Source organism: Pipistrellus hanaki (assembly GCF_964339955.1).
Source record: "Pipistrellus hanaki genome assembly, chromosome: 11".
Taxonomy (NCBI): domain Eukaryota; kingdom Metazoa; phylum Chordata; class Mammalia; order Chiroptera; family Vespertilionidae; genus Pipistrellus; species Pipistrellus hanaki.
In genome coordinates, this window is record NC_140513.1 from 60,858,115 (window position 1) to 60,879,601 (window position 21,487).

Genomic DNA, 21,487 nt, shown 5'->3' on the forward strand with positions numbered 1-21,487 from the left:
GTACTCATTTAAAGACAGTGCTATTGCTAAACATGAGAGATTTGGTCCACTGATTCTGAAAGAAATGGAGTCACAAGAAATTCACCAGGAAATTCAGGAATTGGATTGTTATGATGATGTTCCAGAAGATGATGACATGATTTTCATTGAATAAATGAGTAAATTCTTGATACTGTAGGATTCATAGTTTGTCTGGTTTGTGTTGACAACTACCGTACTACCGTACCGTATACAGGTAATAAATTTCCTTATTTTCACTTAACAATAAATGTGTACCATATTCTTCTTCATGGAAAAATAAGACATCCCCTGAAAATAAGACCTAGTGCATCTTTGGGAGCAAAAATTAATATAAGACACTGTCTTATTTTTGGGGAAACAGGGTAGTTTTCAGTTTTAAGAATTTTTATTAGAAACTAGAGGCCTGATGCACAAAATTCGTGCACCTGCACACTCTCAATCTGGGACCCCTCGAGAGATGTCCCACGGCCTGTTTAGTTAGACATCTGTCTCACAATCCAGGACTGCTGGCTCCCAACTTCTCACCTGCCTGCCTTCCTGATTGCCCCTAACTGCTTCTGCCTGCCAGCTTGATCATCTCCTAAACACTCCCATGCCAGCCTGATTGATGTCTAACTGCTCCCCTGCCAGCCCGTTTGCCCTCAACTTCCCTCCTCTGCTGGCCTGGTCACCCCTAACTGCCCTCTTCTGCAGGGTTGATCACCCCCAACTGTCCTCCCTTGCAGGCCTGGTGCCTCCCAACTGGCCTCTCCTGCTGGCCATTTTGTGGTGGCCATCTTATGTCCACATGGGGGCAGGATCTTTGACCACATGGGGGTAGCTATTGTGTGTTGGAGTGATGGTCAATCTGCATATTGCTCTTTTATTAGATAAAATAGAGGCCTGGTGCACGGGTGGGTGCCAGCTGGTTTGCCCTGAAGGTTGGGGGCTCCCTTGGGTGTGGGGTGGCCTGAGCGAGGGGCCTGTGGTGTTCAGGCCAGCCACATCCTCTGGTGACCCAAGTGGAGGCTCTGGTATCTGGAATTTATTCACCTTCTACAATTGAAACTTTGTAGCCTGGAGTGGAGACCTAGGCCTGCAAGGGCAGGCAGAAAGCTTGGCTTCTGTCATTGCCTGGGAAACCCAAGCCTCTCTCCTGCTTTCTGTGGTCAGTAGCCATCTTGGTTGGGTTTATTTGCATACTCACTCCTATTGGCTGGTGGGTATGGTTGGTGGGCGTGGCTTGTGTGTAGCAGAGTGATAGTTAATTTGCATATTACTCTTTTATTAGGTAGGATTACTGGTTCTTTTAACCCTGTTAACTAACATACATGAGTAAAGGAACAAGACCACAATTTCTGAATGGAGATAATATTAAGGGAATTGAACAGGATGACCTGAGATAAACCAAAGGGATCTACGTCACATTACAGCAAGTGGATAGCAAAGTCCTCTCCAAGGAGGGGAACTGTTAGCTGAGATCTGGATAACAAGAAGGAGCCAGATATGCAAAAACCCAGGAAAAGGGCTACTGACGCAAGGAGCAGCAGTGCAAAGGTCTGGAGGAGGGGAGTGGAGGGAGGACTAGCCAGGATGTGTGTGGGGAGGGTTGTTTGAGAAGCATCAAGAAGGCTTAGGGTGGCTGGAGTCCAGGACCAAGGGCAATGGTGCCCTCAAAGGCCAGAGAAGTAACCAGTGGCCTGCTCACAAAGGGGGCAGCCAGCCAAGGGAAGAATTTAGGCTATTTTTCTGTGGAGAGAAGATCTTGGATTTTTTCAGCAGAGAATCTAATTTATACTTTTCAAGGAAGTGAGACTCTGCTCTGGGAAGAATGGGGGAAAGGTTTGTGCCCCTCCTGGCACTCAGAACCTCTTAGAATATTGAAGACTACACTATGAAAAGATGAGATTGTTTTGATATCAAAAGTCTGACTTCATTGGGGGCTATTATATAATTGTTAAGGTATTTGATGGCCTTAGTCCTTTTTGATGAATTCTGGTCCTCACTGACAACAGGGACACATAGACTCCAGCTCACTGGACATTAGTCAGTGAAGGGGCCTGTCTCTGTTACCAAATGTGTTTATTTACATGAGATCTCTGTATTTACTGATTATCGATGAGAATGATCCATTTGCTATGCATTAAAAAGAACATCCAGTCAATCCTGATAAGCATCTTCCTGCAACCCCATGACACACTATCCATAGAGCTCTTGCTTTCAAGATTCCCTGGTGCATCTTACATGTGTCAAGCGCATTATTTATGAGCAGTGAGCTGTGCTGTAGAAAAGAGAGCCATCCTTCTGGACACAGCTGTCTGTCTTGTATCTTAAACTGCACATCTCCAAAGCAAAAAGGAGACTTTCAGTTTTTTATTGTGTCGTTTTAAAAAGTGTATTGCTGTATTTTTTAGTCTGGAGCCTTCTTCTGAAAGCATGAGATAACAACTTTGCTAAATCCTACCGAAAACAAAAACACATCTAGAAGCTATGTTGCTCTTCCTTTCTTTCTTTTGGCTATTTTTAAGTGAAAGCCTCCTGGATGAGACGAACAGGGGCCTCTCCTTAGGCCCTCTGAGAATATGCCAGGTGCATTTTTTTCTTTTCTTATTTAGTTGCTATAGCGTTAAGACATTGTGATGCAAGCCAGTCACTGTTCACCTTTTAGAAGTCACATTCACAGACTGCAGTAAAGTCAAGAGCACTGAGAATTCTTATGCACATATATCAGAGAAGAGAGGAAGGGGGGTGGGGGAGAGAGAGAAACATTGGTTTGTTGTTCTACCCATCTATGCATTCATTGGTTGATTCTTGTATGTACCCTCGCTGGGGATCAAACCCCCAACCTTGGTATATTAGGATGACACTCTAACCAATTGAGCTATGGGCCAGGGTAAGAATTCTTTTAAGGAAGGGGCTGTACCACACTTAGTCACTCAGCCTTTCACCACCAGTTCAGCTTGGGCAAAGGAGACAAGCATGAACCTTAGAAAAAACCTGAGCAGTAAATTAGGGCACCCATTTCTGCCCGAGTCTGGAAGCCTCACTTGCTCCCCACTGAAAGCATTGTGCCTGCCTGAGGTTGAGTCTGGCTTCAGAACTTCTGCTACTGGGTTGGTGGCAGGAGGTCCATCAGTGACCGGAGGTGCTGAACCCCTCGTAGATCCATGAAGATGAGGCAGGTGCGGAGGCAAACTCAGTAGGACATGATGAAGGGAGCCCTGAACTCAGCAGTGTCCTAGGCAAAAGTATGTGGGACTGGTCAGTCATCAGCATGGAAGGGGCTGGCGCCAAAGAGTGGGGCTCTGTTGTTGGTTAGGACACCAGAAGAGTGACTCCAACATGGCACAATGGGCAGACAAGGCGGGATGCCAATCTTAAGGGACTGTAATACCAAGTAGAGTCCCAGACAAGAATTCGCTTCCTGGAATTAGAATTTGGGGTCTGAGGTTGGGGCAATAATGAGTAATACTAGTAGAGTTCATCCTGCCGCTAAGACCTGAAAAGTTCAGAGACTCTGGTCTGAATCAATGGTTGTGGAGGAGCCCTCACAAGGACCCGTCTTTGCATGCTAGTGCCTAAAGCAGTGCTTGGAATATGTGGGTGCTTAATAAATAGTTGTTAATACCCCTGGTTTTAATAAACCTTAGTTCTGAAATCTAGCTTTTTAAAGAAACCTATCCTATGGATCTACTTATTGGGTAATTTAAAAGGTTCACTTTGCCCGGCCAGCATGGCTCTGTGGTTGAGTGTCAACCTATGACTAGGAGGTCACAGTTCAATTCCTGGTCAGGACACATACCTGGATTATGGGCTCGATCCCTAGTAGAGGTGTGCCAGAGGCAGCCAATCAATGATTCTCTCTCATCATTGATGCTTCTACCTCTCTCACCCTTTCCCTTCCTCTCTGAAATATATATATATATATATATATATATATATATATATATATATATTCTGAGTGGCCAGATTATTATGATCTCTGAACACATAATAATCTCGCTACTCAGTGTGTGTGTGTGTGTGTGTGTGTGTGTGTATTTTAGAGGCCCCGTGCATGAATTAGTGCATGGGTGGGGTCCAGCCAGCCTGGCCAGGGGGAGGGGACATAGGCAGTTGGCCGGCCTGCCTGCTGGTCGAACTCCTGGTTGAGGGGACAATTTGCATATTAGCCTTTTATTATATAGGATACACACTGAGTGGCTGGATTATTATGCATTCAGAGATCATAATAATCTGGCCACACAGTGTATAATAAATAAAAGGTTCATTTTGATAACATCCCTTTTTCAAATTGTCCTGGAAAAGGCTCCACTATTTTATTTGAAATCTTGAGCCCCATGTTGGCTTGTTTTTCTCCTGAGCTGACAGAGTGGACCCCCTTAATGGGCAGCTGCTGGGTAGCACAGACCACAAGTCAAAATCTACGTACAGTTTTGAAGGTACAATAAGGAAGTAACAAGGCATGGCTTGAAATATCTTATTTCATTCAGGCAGGATTTCTTCTGCAAAGACCTCAGACAGCCTTTCTGCTTCTTCAAATTATCCTTTTGATTTTGCCTCTCTCAGTCTTTGCATCTGTTTGTCTATGAGTTTTTGACAAGGTATGCGTGCATGGGCCTAGAATCACAGGGTTTGCTGCATAGTGAAACACACAAGGATGTCCAAAAGAGCTAGGCTTTCAGAAGCCAAGTGACCTATGCCTTTCTGAGAAGCAGTTTTCACCTTTGGAAAAGAGGTAAAAACAAAACACCTTTCTAAAAAGGTTGTGAAAAGTAATTGAGATTGGTAAAGTACCTCAGCTATTGTAGACAATGAACGATGGACCATGTTTTTACATCAATTGCATAATGGCAAAGCTAGATATGACAAAAAGTAGGGTGAGGTTTGCCCCCGACACCCACAGTGAAGACACGTCATTTAGCAGAGATGTTTTTATAAGCCCCATTCACAAACTACACTGAGTGGCCAGATTATTATGATCTCTGAACGCATAATAATCTGGCCACTCAGTGTATATCCTATATAATAAAAGGCTAATAAGCAAATTGTCCCCTCTACCAGGAGTTTGACCAGCAGGCAGACTGGCCAACTGCCCATGTCCCCACCCCCTGGCCAGGCTGGCCAGACTCCCCCCTCCCCCCATGCAGGAATTCATGCACCAAGCCTCTAATACCTCTAATATATATATATATATATATATATATATATATATATATATATATATACCAGATTATTATGCCGCTCAGAGTAGTCTGTTCACAGATGGTAGCTCCTATCTGCCCATTTGCAGGTTGCAGTCATGTGGCCATGCCCATCGAAAGCTGACTGGAGGTTTTCTCCATCACAGTAGGCCTTGTCATGAGACTAGGTAAAAGCTGAATTTAACTACCTATGCTGATATAAAGAGCAGGGACACAGATAATCCAAATGGACCAATACTTTCTAAATTATTTGCTCAATTTTTTCTACCTTACAACATGACTTAGGTCTTGGCTATGATATACTATAAGAATGTGTATCAATTGATGGTGAAAAGAAATGCATAACCTTTCTAACCCAGATAGAAAGCTGTCCTAAACTTGAATACTGTTACATATCATTTGCAAGTTAAACAATTGGTGGTGGTCTACCACCCTCTACTGTAGTGTACAACATAACAATTATATTACAGCAACCCCATTCATATTTTAAAATACTTCTTATGTGCACATCAAGGACTTTTAAGCATGTAGTCTGAATGAGCTCATTGGGTTAGAGTGAACATAGTGTTAAGGAAATCAGAGGGTGCATTTTTCCAACACTAATTAGCATCTTTTGGTGGTCTTACAAAAGTCTGTGATAGCCCTAACTGGTATGGCTCAGTGGATAGAGCGTTGGCCTGTGGACTGAAGGTTCCCAGGTTCGATTCTGATCAAGAGCTTATACCTTGGTTTCGGGCACATCCCCAATAGGGGGCGTGCAGGAGGCAGCTGGTCGATGATTCTCTTTAATCGGTGTTTCTAACTCTATTCATCTCCCTTCCTCTCTGTAAAAAAATCAATAAAATATATTAAAAAATAAAGTCTGTGATAAGGAAACTGCATGACTATGAACACTGAGGTTAAAAGCCATCAGTACCGCTGGGTAAACACCAGAGTGGTTTGTGCTCTGTCCAACTGATCAATGAGGCCCTAACAACGGTGTTGTCTAACTGGTTTCTGCTACCAAGGTCTCACCAATGTCTCCATTTATCACGAGGGACACTGTGAAACTCTCAATATGATCTTAATTTGTGTTTATTCAACCAAAAGTGCCCAGTGAGTACTAGGTGCCCAGGACTCGCCTCCCCATTGCTTTATCTACAGCAGTACGTCTCAAAAGTATTTTAGGGAGCCTTGGGAGCCCGTTCAGGGGCACCCAAAGTCCTCCCCTTTCCAACTGCATGTCTATATGAACCCAGACTTAAACTTAAAACACACATCACAACGGGTGGAAATTCAGGAGCACATAAGAGAGTCCGGGTGTTTTCTAGTTACCAGACATTAAAAAGATTTGCAGAAACCAAAACAATGCCACTCCTGTCCTCAGTTTTTTGTTTGCTTGGGGAAATATAGTTGTTTTTTTTTTATTAAAACAATATGTTTATGTTACTTTGTGCTGGGTTTATTAGTATTTTTTCAATGAATTAATTAGTAATACTTTAAAATATTTATAGTTTTAATTTCTAATATGGTGACTCTTAATAGATATAACCCATGTTAAAAAAAAAGCTTTGAGATTTTCGGTATTTTTTTAGTATGAAGGGGTTTGAGGAACAAAAATAAAATGAGAACCTCTGTTTTAAGTCGATCTCATTTAAATCTTACAGCATCCCACCTGGCCGGGGAGCTCAGCTGACTGGAGCATTCTCCCATTCCATTCTCTGGATTGCAGGCTCCATCCCAGGTCAGGGCAGGTATGGGAGGCAGCCAACCAATGTTTCTCACATCCATGTTTTTCTCTCTCAAATCAATGAACATATCCTCAGGTAAGGATTTAAAATAAATCTTACAGTATCCTGATTACCTTTCCCAATTTTAATTGTCTTCACAGAGTTTATCACTACCAAAAATTATACATTTTTATTCATCTGTGTTCTTCATATGCCAGTCGTTTGCCTACCAGATCTCAGGTGCATTCCCTACCCTTCCTCTGCAACATGCACTTCCCAGGATCCTTTGCCCAAAGCAATGGGAAGCACTGGTAGGAGCTTAGAGGAGAGCAGAGCCCCGTTTCTCCGCCTCTCTCCTTCGGTCTCAGCCTCTCCTCCGTGCTCCCATCTGCTGACAGCCCTGGCTCCCAGGCTCCAGGGAGCCCTCTCCTCCTCTTTGTGTCTGATCCTGGGGTGCAGTGGTTTGCGCTCTGGGTTCCACCTGATTGCTTCGCCATCCCAGTTTCCCTTTCGGCTCTCCCCACCCTTTGTGGGGAGAAACTTATCTCAGCTTCCTCATGTGAAAACAGCGGTAAGAATGGCAGCCAGCGCTGCTGTGAGGATTAGCAAACACACACATAAAGAACCTAGCACACTGCTCAGCCGGAATAGGAAAACGTAGTTAACATCATTACTTAGTATATTTTAAATTTTGTCACTGCTGCCTTCCTTACAGAAAAAGCACATCTATTGCTTTCAGCTGGTGTTAAAGTTTTCATTATTAGCTGAGATTCTAATGGACGTGGAAGTTATTTTTTCCAGGATAGCTAATGTAACTATGGCACGATCCATCGCTTTTCTCAATGTTTACTTCAGTTGGGGGGAAATGTGCAGAGGATACTGCAGGAGAAATTCTATGTAATCGAGCACGACAAAGCTGCAATAAATCAGAGGTCTTCCCTTCCTCATCGCTGTGGAAAGGAAAGAAAGCTCAAATGCATTCAGACTTAATCCTCTGCCGGGAACTCGCTAAGAGCTTCCTATGCGTTATGACACTTAATTCTCAAAGCCTTTCAAAGTGGACATTATCCTTATTCGCCCCAGAGCAGTAGATGGCGGGCTCAGAGAGGCTCTGGGTGGCCGGGATCACGCAGCCGGCAGGAGAGGAACAGATTTGAACCTGCACTGAAGACGAGCCCTTACCTGCACCCTATCTTTGGAAAACAAAAACAAAGCCATCCAATAGTTAATGCCTATGGATTGTTTCCCACGGGACCTGGTGCCTGTAATTAACATACTTGCTCAGATTTCTCTTCCACAGCACAGGAAGACAGACGATCTGAGCCGCAGGCTTTTTCTTTCCCACTTGGGATGGTCACATAGAAACGATTTATCTGAGGGCCAGGGCAGGGAAGTCCTCCATCTCCAACAGTTTTCTTCAGTCGGCTCCTGCTGGCCATGGGAGGAGGCCCTGGCTAGGTCAGGCCATCAGGTGATGCTGAAGGTAGTCATCCACAAGTAATTGCTGGGGGTCCCCAGAGGCTGACGCCCCACTGTGCTGCCCACGGGTGAGGGGCTCCCTCGCTGCAGCACACTGGAAGCCAAGGAGCCTGTCCCTGCTGGCGGATTCCGGAGAGCATGGCACAGTGGGCAACAAAACAAACACCTGACTACTGGCTGGAGTTTCTTCCCCGCATCACCCCTTCTCTCCAGCCCTGGGATCCCGGGCTCGATGAAGTCGAGACTCCGAAAACCTATGGCTTCCTTTGAAGAAAGATTTTTTTTTCCTTTTCCTGAGCCACAGCTAACAACTTTAGTTTGTACTCCACACCATTTCATTAAAGAGGTATTCACATAGGAAGGGACCCTTTGCCAATCTTGCTTTACTGAACTCTCTCTGATAAATGAACATCGTAGCCAAGTGACAAAAACATTGAATGGCCTCCAGTTTTCAGGAGCACCCTGTTCTGCAGCTGACCTGTGGAACCGGTGGATCAATTCGCACACGCACGGTGGTGATCCACTAGTCACATGTCCTCTCAGCACAGTGTTAGGCTGGGTGCTACATTCTGTGGCAGAAACAAGAAGGTGGAACGCTTCATGCAGTTCACATGTGGGCCACGGGCTTTGCCTGAGAAACACCTGCAGGTCTCTTGTGGACCCATTCCTGGTTCTGGTTGGCAGTCAAGGCCACACAGGTAATCTCATCCCACGAATGTTTATCTTTTTCTCAGCTGGTTCCACAAAATGTAGCAAAGATGAAGGAACATGCATTATCGACTCCATAGCCAAATGTTTCATGTAATGATGGATTTTCATCCCAGGCTCTTTCCTTTCTCACCTGACCAGTCTATTTCTGTGTGATATTGAGGGAGCTAACATTGGATGCGTATCTAAGTTGTGGTAAGTGTTTAAATGTAGCATGCTATTTTATACTAGAGGCGCAGTGCATGAAATTCGTGCAAGAGTAGGCCTTCCTTCCCCCAGCAGCCTGCACCCGGGACCCAGGCTTCTGTCGCAAGCCCCAGCTTTGTCTAGAATAGGGGTGTCGAACTCAATCAGAGAAGGGGCCAAAATCTAAAATCCAGCCTAAATCGCGGGCCGAATGGTTTACTGAACAGTCATAAACTGACAATGTCATAAACTGACAGCGGAGTGCAGTGATGACAGCGCGGTGCGGGCCACATTGCAAGGCCTGGCGGGCTGGATTTGGCCCGCGGGCCTTGTGTTTGACACATGTGGTCTAGAAGGTCATCTAAAAGAATGTCATGTCTAATTAGCATATTATACTTTTATTATTATAGATTAGAGGCCTGGTGCACGAAAATCGTGCAAGGGGCTTGGCCCTCGCAGCCCCGGCTTCTTTAGGAAGGTCGTCTGGACATTGTTCTGCTGTTCGGTCTAATTAGCATATTAGCTCTTTATTATATAGGAGTAGTGACAATCCTTATTGAATAAATATTTTGCCATGCATTTTATAGACAAGCAACCAGGTTAGAGAGACCGAAAACTTGCTATTAAAAGTTAGTAACTGGGAATCAAACTCAGGTCTTAGGCTAAGCTTCTGTTTCTTGTTACCACCCTTCCTTCCCAAACTGGCTCATCTTCCCAGAGCACCCACTTTACCTGACAAAGACTTGGGGAGAGAATAATTATGTGACAGAAAACATGGATAGAATTATCGTTATTAGAATATGAAATTAACATGAATTTTCAAAGATAAAGCACCAGGAAAGCATCGTCAGAGGCCTCACAGGTGTTTTAAAGGAAAAGCTTGTGAACCACTTTCTACGCAAGGAAGGCTAGGGCAGGTGAATCATGCGGCCTCTTTCCAAAAGTTATTTCGGTATCTAGACGCACCATCTAGCAGGAAGGCAGAGTGAAAAGGCTGTGGTATCAGGGCCCTGCTGATACGCTCTGCTCAGAAAACAAAAACCCGTGCTCTTTTTAGAACTCGGTCGGGACATTGGTAACAACTCCCGTGTGCTCATGGGGACATCACCCCTACTTCCAGTGGCTTACACAACGGTCTGTCCAACTCCATATTCTGGTCAGGGCAAGAGTTCTGGTTTGGTCCCCTTTCTTCCTCCCGTTGCACTTCCAGGTTTCTGGATGCATTTCCACCTCCCTCCCATGTGGCGATGCCTCTCCATGCAGCACTGATGCCCACAGTGCAGCCTCCCTGGGCTGAGGATGGGCCCCGCATCTACAGCCACCAATGTTGTAAGAGCAGCAGGTGCCCATCCCAGCCTTTGTTTTTATCTCTGCTCTCCACGGACTATCACATATCCCGTGTCCCTGCCCAGCTAATGCTGAGATGTAACAACCTGTCACCTGAGATGTGGCTCGTTAAAATTACATGGCATGGGTAATGGAGAACGCAGTGCAGGTCCGACAGCAGGTAATCAGCCTTAGCGTGTGGGGCAGCCTCGTCTGAGCCCTCTGGGCTCCCTGCCTCCACTCCCCTTCCTCTCTGCTTCTTAGCACATGGACGCCCTCACCATTGCTCAGAGGCATCTCTTGGGATCTGTTGAGTGGGGGTGGCTATTTTACACTGTTCTTGTTAACTCAGCCACCAAGTCACCCGGCATTGGGGTAACAAGGTGGGGGCGGGGAACTGTGATCATCCCAGTAGATCATCTCCAGCAGCTGGTGGAGGTGGGGAAGAGAGGATTCAGCTGTCTCAGCATGTTTTCTATGAACAGACAGCTGGACAAATGTGACTAGCATCAGGATCTAGAGAGGCAAGATGTGGGGGAAAAAACGCAGAACCTCTGAGTTGCTGTCCGTAAGGACCCGATACAGTTTTCCTCGGATGCAGGGCCTGTTGCTTTCCACGACCCTTGCTGTGACTGATGGGTTTGTCTGACCACATTGCTTAGAGAGGGCTAACCATTGGAGGCAACAGGCCGGAGGAAGAACTGTTGATTCTGGGGCAAGAACATCATAGGCAGGAGATGCTGGAGGAGGGGCGGGCAGGAGCTATGAAGCTGGGTGGCCTTGGCTCTGAGTCCTAGCTGGGCCTGTGTGACCCTGGGCATGGTACTTACTCTTTTCCACCTGTGAAATGGAAATCAGACTACCTGCCTCAACCGTGTTGTTTTACAGATTAAATGGCATCATGTAGCCATAGCGTTTAGGGAGTGCATGTTCAGAAAATGGCAGCATTATGATTATACCCTCCCAACCAGTAAATTCTTAGGGAGTCAGCGTCTCGGATCCCAAAGGCAAACCACATCTGCAAAGCCTTGGGAAAACTCGCCAGTTCACAGGGCTACCTTGGGGCTCCGTGCCTGGAGTTGTCTGAGAAACCGTTTCCCGTCCTCTAGAGAGGTCCAATCCAGGTCACCTTGGCCAACACTGATTTTAATGAGTGACATGCCCTAGAGGTGACTAGTGGGCCCTCTCCCCACTTCTCCAGCTAACCTGCTGGTTTGGCACTGGACATGAGCAGATTTAATACTCAGTCTTCTGTAAACCAAACAAAAAGATTCATCCAGGCTTTCTCTCTTAAAAGTTAGGTGCTCATCTCTAAAACCAGGATTTGGTCTAATTCCTAATAACATTGGAATTTCCCCAAGTCTCTGAGTGATGAAAACCTGAAGTATTTATAATCTCATCATGATGATTCAGCAATGAAGATGGATAATTTTTAAAAATCTTAATGAGTCTTTTACAACCCATTTTGTTCTTCTGGGGTGCTGTTCAGAAATCATTTAGTGGTCTACATGAGTTCTGGTTAATAACTATGTAGAAATGTATGCGGAGAGTTGACTAACATTTGTTTTTCAGCACCTCTTCTGGGTGCTGATGGCTCTGAGCCATGAGTTTTTACTCATACTGCCTCATTTAATCTTTACAACAGCCCTGTGAGATCAGAATTATAATCTGTAGTTGACTAAGAGAGAAATGCTGGCTCAGAGGCTGTACCAGTGTCGCAAGCATCTGCAATGCAGAGCTAGCTGACCTCCTCCAGGTCTCTGTGCACAAGCCTAGTGCTGGGTCTACCACACTGGAAGTCTATTTTTGTTGATGTACATTCTGTCTTACCAGTATTACATACATTTCTTTCAAAATTAAAATACCATGAGGGAAACATGCAATAGAAAATGCTAAGCTAAAATTTAAAAGCCCATTATAAACTCAGTTCTCCGACAGCCCATGACTGAAAAGCTCATGGCTATGAACAGTTTTCTGGTCTCGTGTTTCCTGCCACAATATTTTGAGAGAAGATGAAACTCAGCTGTAGGCTCATGAGAAAAGTTGCCAGAGGGATGCAACTCTTTCCACTATGCACTTGGCTGCTGAACAAACTACTCATGCTGGAAAACGTGCAGAGCAATTTGGAGCAACTAGACTTTCTGGACATGAGGGAGGCTGCTCAAGGACAGGATCTCTGCCTTGCTCTCTGGGAGCCTAAATAGAACTGGCTTCCAAGCTGGTGCTCGACAAACATGAATGAATGAATGAATGAATGAATGACCAAAAGGCGGTAACGGTAGTCATGAGCTCACAAAGCCTTTTATGGGCTATGTCATCCTCTGTCCAATCTTGGGATGCGACATGGGAACAGCTATAATGGTTGTAAACTCCTCAGGCATGCTGGAGGTAATTAGGAGAGAACAAAATCAAAACCAAGTCGTTTCTTTAAAAAGTATAGCAAAAACTGGGTTTTCTAGCCGAAACCGGTTTGGCTCAATGGTAGAGCATTGGCCTGCAGACTGAAAGGTCCCAGGTTCGATTCCGGTCAAGGGCATGTACATTGGTTGCGGGCACATCCCCGGTAGGGGGTGTGCAGGAGGTAGCTGGTCGATGTTTCTCTCTCATTGACATTTCTAACTCTCTATCCCTCTCTCCTCCTCTCTGTAAAAAAAAAAAATCAATAAAATATATTTTAAAAAAAGAAAAAAAAAAGAAAGGCAAATCTAAAATATTAAAAACTGGGTTTTCTGACATTGTCTCCATCCTAGACAAGCTCCTAAAACCACTGAAGTCTTCAGTTATGAGCAGGAAATTTTACAAAATAATGAAACATACTGTGAATGATAGTGGACAAAGGCATCGATTTTTGGCAAGACACTTCTGAGCTACAATGCTGACTTGTGAATGACTTATCAGCTGTAAAACTGGAAAGCCCCTTAGCTTGTTTAAATATCAGCTTGCTCATTGGTAAACTGAGATGTTTAATTCATTGAGTTATTATAAGAATTAAGAAAAATAGTGCCTGGCACTTAGCAGACTCAATAAATATGAATTCTCTTCCTCGCTCCTTCCCTTCCTCTCCCTGATTTTTCCTTTTTGACACCCATTTATCTTAAAACCACAGAGGTAGGTGAGATCATGTAATTATTTTTTAAAATGTTCTTTTTGCTCCACGTTCAAAGACTTTTTTAAAACATGAGTTGGAGGAGCTCTAAGTTTTCTACTCATTTTTTTTTCCTGCGTGTCAAATCTAAGATAGTAAATCCTATTACATAATAGAAAAAACGGGAAGCTGAGGACTAGGACATAAACATTATTATAAGGAGACAGGTAACAGGAAAAAAAGGTTGCGGCTCTGTAGGCTTCCTATTTTCTGTCATTATCTTTAAAAGTGGATAGGTATACAATCGAAGAGGGGATGGCCTTGCTTCTGAAGTTACTGCTACCTTAGGAGCTTTAATGGGGACATCTGTTGGCTTTTTAACAAAGGAAGCTGGAGAGGATCAAGGAAAGTGCAGGAGACTATGGTTCACAAGGGAGCCACATCTGCTTGGTATTTCCCCAACTGAGAAAGCTCAACTTCTGAAACAGCCCAGGTCTCCTGGTTACCCTGGAATCTAGGAGCAGATGAAAGCGTTTCTTTCCTCCATATTTCAATGGTACTGATCAACAGCTGTTTATATCCTTTAATACCTAATGAAGGGCGAAGCCTTCACATCTGTCAGCATTTTCCGGTTCCATTTCCTTGGATCACAGTGGGGAGGAGGCGAAGTTGGAGCCCCTCCCACACTCCAGAAAGTATGCCTGGGATTCAAAGCTGTAATGCTAAGCAGAAGTCCCCGTTTCTCATCCACCCAGGGTCTGCTGTTGGCTGAGAATTCTTCTTTTGCTCTATCCTGACAGGTGTCTCCATCAATTTCATGATAATGATGACTCATAGCAGCACAAAGATCAAAAAGAAGAAAAGTAGGCTGGAATAGGGAGGAGGAAGAAGAGAAGGAAGTGAATTCCAACAAAGAAAGTGGCTCCTGAAGATAAGTTATTTCAAAAAGTAGCAAAATATGGTCTGAGAGCAAATCATGAAGACCCTCAGGGTGATGGTGGATGGTGGTTGTTTTTACTGAGCCCTAACTTTTCACCTTGGAAAAGTTAAACAGGGAAAATTAAACATTGTGGAGGCAAGGTACACAAAATACCCAGGATAATACTAAAGAGATTCAGAGACATTTGCTTAACTTCACTTTGATCACCAGCAACATACATAGACATGTTGGGACTTTAGAAAAATTATTTTTCCTTCCTTCCTTCTGTCTGTCCATCCATCATTCCATCCTCCCACCCATTCAACAACTTACAAGGCACCAAGACTGAATTAGTGCTGGGACAGTCAAATGAATAAGACATATTCCATAACTGTAAGGGAATTACACTCAATTGGTGGAAGAAGACATAGTATCAAGGATGCAAGAGAAAATGGTGAATCCAGAAAAAGAGAAGAGTGTGAATAAAACCAGAGAGGTAAGAAACACACCTTTTCTGGGGAATTAAAAGCATTCTGGGTGGTTATAATAAACAGAGGATAGAGTGCTGGGTTCTTATTAAAAGTGCAAATTCTTAGGTTTTCTTAACAATTTAGTTGTTAAGAAAAACAAACAGGGAATTTATATTTTTTAACAGAAGCCCCAAGTAATTCTGATACAAACAAAAGTCTGACAACACTAATTTATATAAATCAACATTTCCCAAAAGATGATAATGATGTTTCATTAAAAAAAAAAAAAAAAAAAAAAAAAGCCAGCAGGTTCAAATTAGGAAATACCACATACTAAAGTATTTTTCCTTTCTTGGATATTTATAATGCATATTAGCATATTAAAAGTCCTGCAATAAAGAAATCAATTTCACTCAGCACTTCCCAAACTTATCTTTTCATGTGGAAAAATCATGGTGCACCTATTAAAATCTCCCAGAACAATGGTGAACTGTGGAGCATAAATTGAGAAGGAATCTGATGAGGAGACTATGCCCCCCAAACCAAGTGAATGGCTAAAAGAAAAAAAAAAAAAAAAAAAAAAAAAAAATGTCTAGAAAAAGATAGCAAAGTCAATTACTCTAGGGGACACGCCCTGATTTCCTCTGAGCAAAGTCTAAAACCCCTGATTTCCTCCGAGCCAAGTCTAAAACCACCTCCGGGAATTTCCTCATCCTCAAGTAACACACCTTGGCCCTGATGTGGTTTCTAGTCACCCACTCCACGTAGTAGCCACAGCTGCCAGCAAGAGCAGAGATGCCCGGAGTTCAAAGCATCAGGGAGCAGGAACAGAAGGGAAAGGACAAAGAGGAGGTCTCCTGGCCCACATTTATTTACCTTGATTGCTAGCATGTGCTCAATGGCTGGTGATGCTTTTGGAAAAGAAAAAAATCTTCCCAGCAACAAAAGGAGCCTCTGACTGTCAAAGAAAGTGCAAAAAAGACATGAGCCTAAGAGATTCTCACCCACTGGAGTGCCTATCAGATGGCTGGCCAGAGGGGTTGGAATCTGCCCTCTTCCTCCTACTCTGGTGAGGAAGGGTTTGCACCCCGCCCCCAACCTCCTTCCTTAACAAGGCGCAGCGGAGAGAAAGAGCATGAGGGGACTGCACAAGTCAAGGCAACACCGTGATTCTGAGCAAACTGGTTTGTGTGCTGAATATTTCAAGATGTACACACTGCCTTAATCAATTTATGCACTTTCTTGTAATATTAACTTAATTACTTCCATACGCCCCACCTCAAGTTTCCATACACCACATGGGGACACACATATCCCAAGGAGAAGTGATTTCAGCAATGCATTTCAAACGCTTCTTTTATCCGCCAACCATTTCAGAGCTTTAAAATAATACTTTCTAACAGCACAAGTATTTTTTCAGTCATTCCACAAATATTTCCTGAGTGCCTGCAAGGGTTTCCAGGCACCAGGCTAGCTGGACACTGGAGATATGACAATGGAAGTAAGGAGATTGCTCTTTCCTGTTGAGCCTGAATTTTAAATTCGGCCTGTCAAGTGCATGGAAACAGCAGCATAAAGAAATAAATACAAGGGGTAGAAAAGGTTTGGCTCTTCCCCTGGAAGGGTTTTATAACTCAGAGCACAAGGGAAACAAAAGCATTTGTATTTCAAGCGTCCTGGTGAGTCTAGCAACTGCACAAGGGTCCAGAGTTGACAGCATAACCTGGGATATAAATAACCTGTGATCAGGAGAGGGAAGAACAGAATGGCAGGATCTTTATTTTCCCAGAATGCTAAACCCTTGTTGAATTGGTCCCCACACAAATCCATGGATTCTCCCATTAGGATTTCTTAACCCGAGAGGTAAATACCAATAACTGCACCAGAGATCATGTAACTTTAACTAGTTAATTAGTAAATAATAAGAACCTTACCAGAATGACTGGGTAGGGTTAGAGTCTAGTCCTAAGGAAGCCAGCAAGATCAAATCTAACATTTCACCAAGACAATGTTCCCCAGCTTGTGATAGGCGTAATTTCATGATTGAGGTCCATGAAATTATTGCTCCACAAATGGTATTTTTCAAAATTTCAATGGGGTTCTTAGATATAGAAAAAGAAACTGCAGGTGTGTGAGAGACAGAATCTGGGGAAACACTGATTGATGAGGTGTGGTATGCAATGTTCAAAGGCAGTCCTGGAAGGAGCCTCAGCACACCTTCTGAGCTCAGGTGGGATGTGACAAAACAACCAAGGAGCTGGTCACGGACTTACCCACGCATGTTGGAAAGATGTCTTCGTTGTTGATCTGGACCTCGATCCAATCCATCAGGAGGTTCATGTACTGGGGAGCGGGCAGTGCAGTCGGCTTCTTGTACTTGAGGTCATCCTGCCACCGATACTCGTATTTGGGGCCCCCCGACATCACAGGGCAGGTCCTCTCGGTGCAGAACTCACAGATGGTGCCGTAGATGAGGTTGATCCGATTAAAGAAGTCCACCACATGCACGGCCACCCAGTCGTTCTGGTCCTCCCCACTGGGCAGCTGCACCGCCGCCTTCAGGTCCACGCCTGAGTTGAGGGACGCCTGAGCCCGTTTGTGGAGCTCAAACCTCTGGGTGCCGGGTTCGAATTTCCTCTTGGGCCGGAAGGTCTTGTCCTTGTTGAACACCTGCTTCAGAGCTATGGACATGGTCTTCTCCTTCTCGTCCTTGGTTTTGCAGGAAGCAAAAAAGCACCTGGAACTTCCCAGCGAGAGGTCACAACCCAACAGAGTTTTCCACTGCCAGCCCTCTGGCCCCAGTCTTGCGGCCTGCAGCTTCTATGTTAAATGGCCCCTTCCATCTTCCTCTTGAGTGATTTCCGGGGGAAGCTCATGTTTCTTCCTAAAGGAGAAAAAAGAGTCTCATAAGTGCCCAGGATCCATTTAAGAAATGACAAAGGCTTAGACCATTTTGCATTTCACTGTGCCCACTTCCATCCAGACATATGGATGTGGAGGTTAAGCCAAAACCCTGGGAATCTGTATTCGTGATCTTGGTCAAATCTCTGGTTACTCCTCCTTGTGTGATCATAGGCCCAATGGACCTATCCAAGGTGTTACGGTAGTCAACAAATTCATCATGCCACTGAATGACTAAACAAAGAGACATCTGTCTGTGCCTTTATTTGGTGCCATTGTTGGGCGGGGGGGGGGGGGGGGGGGGGGTTTACACAAGAGTTTTGAAATGCGAACAGGAAGTCTACCTGCCTTATTTTCCAACCCAAAGCCCCATCAGGACTCCTGCCTATAACTTATATTATAGGCATAGTAAATGGTTAGAGCAATGCTTCTCAAATGTTAATGTGGGATCTTGTGAAAACCCAGGTTCTGACCCAGTATGTCTGATATGGCAACTAAGAATCTGCGTTTCTTTCTTTTTGTTGTTTTGTTCATCTTCACCCCTTCACCTGAGGATATTTTTTCCTCTGATTTTTAGAGAGAGTGAGAGGAAGGGGATGGGGGAAGAGACAGGAGAGAGAGAGAGAGAGAGAGAGAGAGAGAGAGAGAGAGAGAGAGAGAGAGAGAGAGAGAGAGAGAGAAACATTGATTTGATATGAGAGAGACACATCAATTGGTTGCCTCTGGCACATGCCCCAACCAGGGCCAGGGATAGAACCTGCAACCATGTCCATGCCCTTGACTCAGAATCAAACCCGAGACCCTTCGGTGCACAGGCAGGCATTCTAACCACCAAGTACACCAGCCAGTGCAGAATCTGCATTTCTAACAAGCTCCCTGGTGGTGCCCAATCTACTGGTCCAGTGGTTGGCAAACTCATTAGTCAACAGAGCCAAATATCAATAGTATGATTGAAATTTCTTTTGAGAGACAAATTTTTTAAACTTAATCTTCTTCTAACGCCACTTCTTCAAAATAGATCTACCCAGGCTGTGGTATTTTGTGGAAGAGCCATACTCAAGGGGCCAAGTGGCTCATGAACTACAGTTTGCCGACCACGGTACTGGTCCATGGATGATGCTTTAATTATCTAGCTCTGATCTTACTAAGGGATCTTATTAGAAATGCAGACTCTTGGGCCTCCTCCCAGACTTAGTAGATCTAAGTCTGCATTTTAATAAAATCTAAGAAGTATATGCTTTGAGGCACACTGGGTTGAAGGGGAGCCTGGCTGGCTGGGGAAAGAGATGATTAAATAAACTTTCAGTTGGTGTTTTCTTGGCATCATAAACACAGTTTTCAGTTGAGTTTGCATATGTGTGTGTGAGAAAGAGAATGACCCAGAGACTCACTGTTTTGAATACAATGGCCTTGACAGATGGTGACAATGACTGGGTATTTTGATCTTGATTGATTTGGACAGTACAGCACCCTGAAGCAAGGAGATTCCCAGTGAATACCTTTTCATAAATACCAGATGGAAAGTGGCTGCTGATACTGCTTCTGCTACAGCCTCGTGCAGAAAAGCTACTCGCACTAAATAAAATGTAGTGTTGGCAGTAATAGTCATTATTCTCTGTCCTTGTTGTCTCCAGGAAGAAAAGAACAAGTCATAAGTTTTGCTCCCTGGGTAGAAACTATAAGCACATTCTGTATTATGAATAGCACCCACTACAATGCTAGTTCTCAATAAATATGTAAAACCAATTGTTCTTTTAAGCAATAAACATTTACTAAAGGCCTTTTATGTGGCAGACATAGGGCTAAGGCAGAAAGAGCACAGAGCAACTAAAAACTTGGTCCCTTCCTTTGAAAAATCCACAGTGTGATGTCTAGTTTTGAGGTTAGCCTGTTGGGTTTTGCTTTTTAAGCTACAAAGCTAAAAGCACCAATATAGATAGCGATGCGATTCCTTCCTATTGCTACTCAGGTTAGAATGAAAAAAAGATGATAAGGAATGAGGTCTTGTGGAAAGAGAAACATGGAAGTCCAAATAAACAGCATAAAATGGACAGGAGCTCCATATGTTCTCCACATTTTCTGCTTAATAGATCAATTATAGCAATAAAATATGATGTGCACTATAAAAATATGCAGGGAGAATTTAGCTGGGCAGTAAGGGAATGTTGACAAGGTAACTAAGCAACACTGGCAAGGAAAATTCTTATTTTTCTTTTCCTATTGATATGTTCTGTCTTATTTGTTAAAAAAAACAAAACAAACAAACAAAACAAACAAACCAACAACAACAAAAAAACTAGAGTCCTTGCCAAGGATAAGGGAGAAATAAAACAAATCTCCCATTCAGTCCTGAGAGATCCATCTTCTCTCAAGAGACCTTGATGGCACAGAAGGGTGGGCAGGACAGAGAGGAAAGGGACTGATGCTGATATTAGCTGGGAAGAAAGAGGATCAATATTGCATCTGTCAGATGAAGGATTCCTCCTGGCAGGACCAGCTGTCAAGGCAACTCCCTACAGGAAGGCCATAAGAGAAATGCTCCAGAAGTACCCCACCTGAGGGACCGACCTGGAGCCCCATTGCTGGAGCTCCAGGGGCAATGGTGGTGCCGGGTACAGAGACACTTTCACTGAATGGTTGCCGAATGAATGGCTCTATCTCAACCTGTAGGCTGAGCTACTGGGATACTCTGAAGTGCCCCTTCTTGAAAGATCTAGACATCTCCAACGTCTCTTTCAAATGTGTCATTCCTCTCCAGTTACCTGAAATTTCCATCCCTTCACAATTGAAGAATCACTAGTCTCTTTATGGCTGGAACAGTCTGTAGAACCTTCTTCTCATACCCCAAATATTGAATAAAAATAGGTTTTATATTTTAAAGTATCTGTGTGTGAATAAAATGAACATCTGACTTTCCCAGGATCCAATAAGGGATTTGCCTACAACGGAATACTAATGCTGCTGTAAAAAAGAATAGAACTGTTACCATTCGGAAAACATGAAAGGACGTGGAGAGCATGATGCTAAGCGAAACAAGCCAGTCAGAGAAAATAAATATCACATGATTTCACTCATTTGTGGAATATAATGAGCAACATAAACTGATGAACAAAAATAGAGCCAGAGCCAGAGAAGCATCGAAGAGCCTATCAAACTTCAGAGGGAAGCAAGGGGCAGGGGGAGGAGAAGGGTAGAAGGATGGGGAGGCTGGCGAGAGGTCAATGGGGGAAAAAGGAGACATATATAATATTATATGTAATACTTTAAAGAATTTTTTTAAAAGGATGTGCCTAAAAATGTGATTCTATTAACATTTATGTACCGTTTTACTCCTGCCTACTTATTAGGCACTATCTTTGCTCACAAGACAATCCCCAAATTGGAGATTCCTGCCTAAGAAACAGCCTTACAATTTTTTTGTGTGTGTGTGTCCAACTAACTAACCTACCTCCTCAACTTGGTCATATTCTAGATTAGTTAGCAGAAATATTACGGCCTCA

At 43.9% G+C, this 21,487-nt stretch overlaps 1 protein-coding gene across 1 annotated transcript in view; it reads right to left on the minus strand.

The window, feature by feature from the left end:
• MOB3B (MOB kinase activator 3B) overlaps positions 1-21,487 on the minus strand; it is a 181,379-nt gene that overhangs the window by 97,967 nt on the left and 61,925 nt on the right. The window contains exon 2 of the mRNA XM_084898273.1: positions 17,360-17,970. Coding sequence (XP_084754399.1) covers positions 17,360-17,777 — 418 coding nt within the window. The 5' untranslated portion in view covers positions 17,778-17,970. The remainder of the gene's footprint in view (positions 1-17,359; positions 17,971-21,487) is intronic.